The following is a 3,222-nucleotide window of genomic DNA, read 5'->3' on the forward strand; positions in this document are numbered from 1 at the left end:
GGGAGCAAAAGATCAATGATTTCGACCTCTTCTGTAAGGAGGACATCTATTTTGGGGGCTAATTTCAAAATATGATAGATTTAGAGGTTAATATTAAATGAAAGATTTAGGGGACTAATATTGAAAAAAACCCTCTTATTTTTTATAATTAATTGGGATACACGTGTGTTTTGCACGTGTTGTGGTGAGGGTATTTTTGGAAGTTATTGTCTTTTTTTAGCTGAAAAGTTGATTTAGTATGGCATTGCAAACATAACAAGAAGTAAAGATTGTTTTGATAAAAAATAAAAAGAAAAAATAGTAAGTATCAATTTAGATAAAAATTAAAATATTTTTTATGTAAAAACCCAAGAAATTATCTACAAAGGTTCTTGTTATTGTTTTTAACGGCACTTGGTCCAAGAGAATTTCAACTTTCAACAACTTGGTCCGTGGAGTGTAACCCAAAACAAAACAAAGGGCCGTCTCCGTCTCTCCGGCGGGAAACCAAAAGCTGATAGAGAATAATAATAATAATAATAATAATAAAGAAAATAAAGGGGAGAAAAGAGAGAAAACTTAAGAAGCCATGGCGAAAGAGACGGAAGAGGATCTCCTTCTAAAGAGCTTCATGGCTGAAGTCAGCGAGGTCGGAAGAGACAACGAAATCCTCAGGTTGCTAATCTCTCAAACGACATCAATCAATTCAATTTATGTGATTTTTTTGTAGATAATTAGTTTTTTTTATTGAGTTTTACAGGATACTTTCGTGCTTTAAATTGAATCCTTTTGAACATCTAAATTCACCCTTTGATTCATCAACTGATGATGTGAAGAAGCAATATCGAAAGGTAGGTTAATTTTTTGCTGATATTTTGATTAGTATGCAATTACTCGAATGATTGTGGATCTTTTTGCAGTTGCCTTTGATGGTTCACCCTGATAAATGCAAGCATCCCCAAGCAAAAGAGGCATTTGCAGGTGAACTTTATTTATGCACTTGCAGTTACTGTTTAGTGAAGTGGTGTACAATGTTTCGAGAAAGTATGTAGTGGGGACAGACAATAGCATTAAATATACACTTGCAATCTCTCTTCCAATGTCTTTGTTCTTTGCAGAAAGCACAATGGTTCTTCACTAATTGGTAGTGGCCTCTTGACTTTAACCTGCCTCCACCTCTTAGATAGGGATTCCTACCTCTCGTTGACTTTAGGCCTTTCCTAAAATGTTAGCTCTGGAAGATCCTTTATTCTTCCTCCTCAAGTCGAAATTCGTCAACGCATTAGCCACTTCACTATAGGTGATGGAAAATCTACCGTTCAACAAAGTGAGCACGAATGTATCATACACCTCATCGGGTAAGGAGCCTAATAAAATAATCATATTGTACTCATCCGATATCTTCTCACGGACATTCGCCAAGTCTGACAACGACTTTTGTAATTGTTCACATGATTTGCAAGTGAGGTACTCCTAGACATCTGGAATCTGAACAATATTCGCAGCAAGTGCAATCGATTCTTAACACTCTTCGTAAGATATTTGTTGTTGAGAATCTCCCACATCTTCATCGCAGATGTCACACCGATCACATCGTACTTCAACTCTTACCCAAACAAGATCTTATTACCCCGCAAGCGTTTCGATTCATCTTATCTCATATCGCCTCATCATACTTCGGTGGCCTCTCATGGATCATGATAGTCTCCTTTAAGTTCTGAGCATTTAAAACATCCTATACATCACTCATCCACAATCCAAAGTTGATCTCACCGTCATACTTCACAACACTTATCTTCATATTCTGAAGTGCAATCTGAACTGTGCTTGTCATCACCTTGCTGTTTTCACCAACTTCTCCCATTGCTTGCAAACTCCAAATTGTAAAGAAATATTCGAACTTGATAGATTTGTAAAATTGCCCAACTGAACCTTAGATAGGATTCCAGCACAATCACCCAACCACACGAGGAAAGCGAGATGTCCAACGGCAACTCTGCAAACATATGTCCACCGAAGCCTAAATCTCCAATATCCAAGGTTCCAACAACGAATCTTCCTCTACCCAAAACAAACCCTAGATCTGAAATCCTAGAGCTCTGATAACAATTGTTGCGCGTCGGTGGAAGCGTGCTCGGGAACCAAACACCCACACGAGTCGGCGAACAAGAGAGAAGAACAACCAACGAGTGCAATTCACAAAAAACAGCACAAACCAATCACAAACACAGAAATTTACGTGGTTCGGTAAGTTGCCTACATCCACGAGGAGAGGATGGAGAGATTTTACTATATGGAGGAGAAATACAACGAATTACAACTCTCTCAAACACTCAAAATAACACTAACCAACAACCTCTCACTCTCTCACAATAATTTCCCTCTCAAAGTGCTCAAAAGACTCTTTTTCTCTCTTATTATCTGATTCTCATCTCTTCTAAAATGTTCCATATATATAGAAACTCTAAAACCAAAACAGACTAGGAATTCAACAATTCTAAAGCCAAAATCAAAACAGACTAGGAATCCCAATATCTCTAAAATCAAAATAGATTAGGAATCTAATAATTCTAAAATCAAAACCAAAACAGACTAGGAATTCTGTTTGGCCCAATAACCTGCTATCCAACATGTACAAATTCCAAAATTCAATGATCCAGAAGCTAACATTCATTTGATGTACATTTAATGTCATAGACCCGGATGTACTTAATACTTTTCCCAATGTTTCATACTCAATGAATGAAGTGAAAAGAGTTTTGTAAAGCCATGAATGAAGTGAAAAGAGTTTTGTAAAGCCATGAATGAAGTGGTGAAACTTCAATTAGGTGCACTTTTTGAGGTAGAAGAGTATAAAAATAGAATTACACTTACAATATGTGTGAGTAGGAAAGTAACTACAAAACTAAGATTTTCATGTTGTGTTGTTAGATAGAGGGAAAACTCTCTCTTTTGATACTTCATTGCTACACATAACAAGAGATGATTACATATATATTTATACATGACAAGAGACTTAATATCGAAAGTCTCAACATTTGGTAGGAAATAAGGAGGTATACACGCTACCAAATATAGTTATATGTTAGATAGAGGGAAAACTCTCTCTTTTGATACTTCATTGCTACACATAACAAGAGATGATTACATATATATTTATACATGACAAGAGACTTAATATCGAAAGTCTCAACATTTGGTAGGAAATAAGGAGGTATACACGCTACCAAATATAGTTATATG

At 36.1% G+C, this 3,222-nt stretch overlaps 1 protein-coding gene across 4 annotated transcripts in view; it reads left to right on the top strand.

The window, feature by feature from the left end:
* Positions 451–3,222, top strand: part of LOC109849915 (dnaJ homolog subfamily C member 8-like) — a 66,277-nt gene continuing 63,505 nt past the window's right edge. For all 4 annotated transcript variants that reach the window (XM_020419796.1, XM_020419798.1, XM_020419797.1 and 1 more), the window contains exons 1-3: positions 451–654; positions 740–830; positions 900–960. In XM_020419796.1, coding sequence (XP_020275385.1) covers positions 569–654; positions 740–830; positions 900–960 — 238 coding nt within the window. In that variant the 5' untranslated portion in view covers positions 451–568. The remainder of the gene's footprint in view (positions 655–739; positions 831–899; positions 961–3,222) is intronic.

The sequence above is a fragment of the Asparagus officinalis genome, chromosome 7 (genome assembly GCF_001876935.1).
Source record: "Asparagus officinalis chromosome 7, Aspof.V1, whole genome shotgun sequence".
Lineage (NCBI taxonomy): Eukaryota > Viridiplantae > Streptophyta > Magnoliopsida > Asparagales > Asparagaceae > Asparagus > Asparagus officinalis.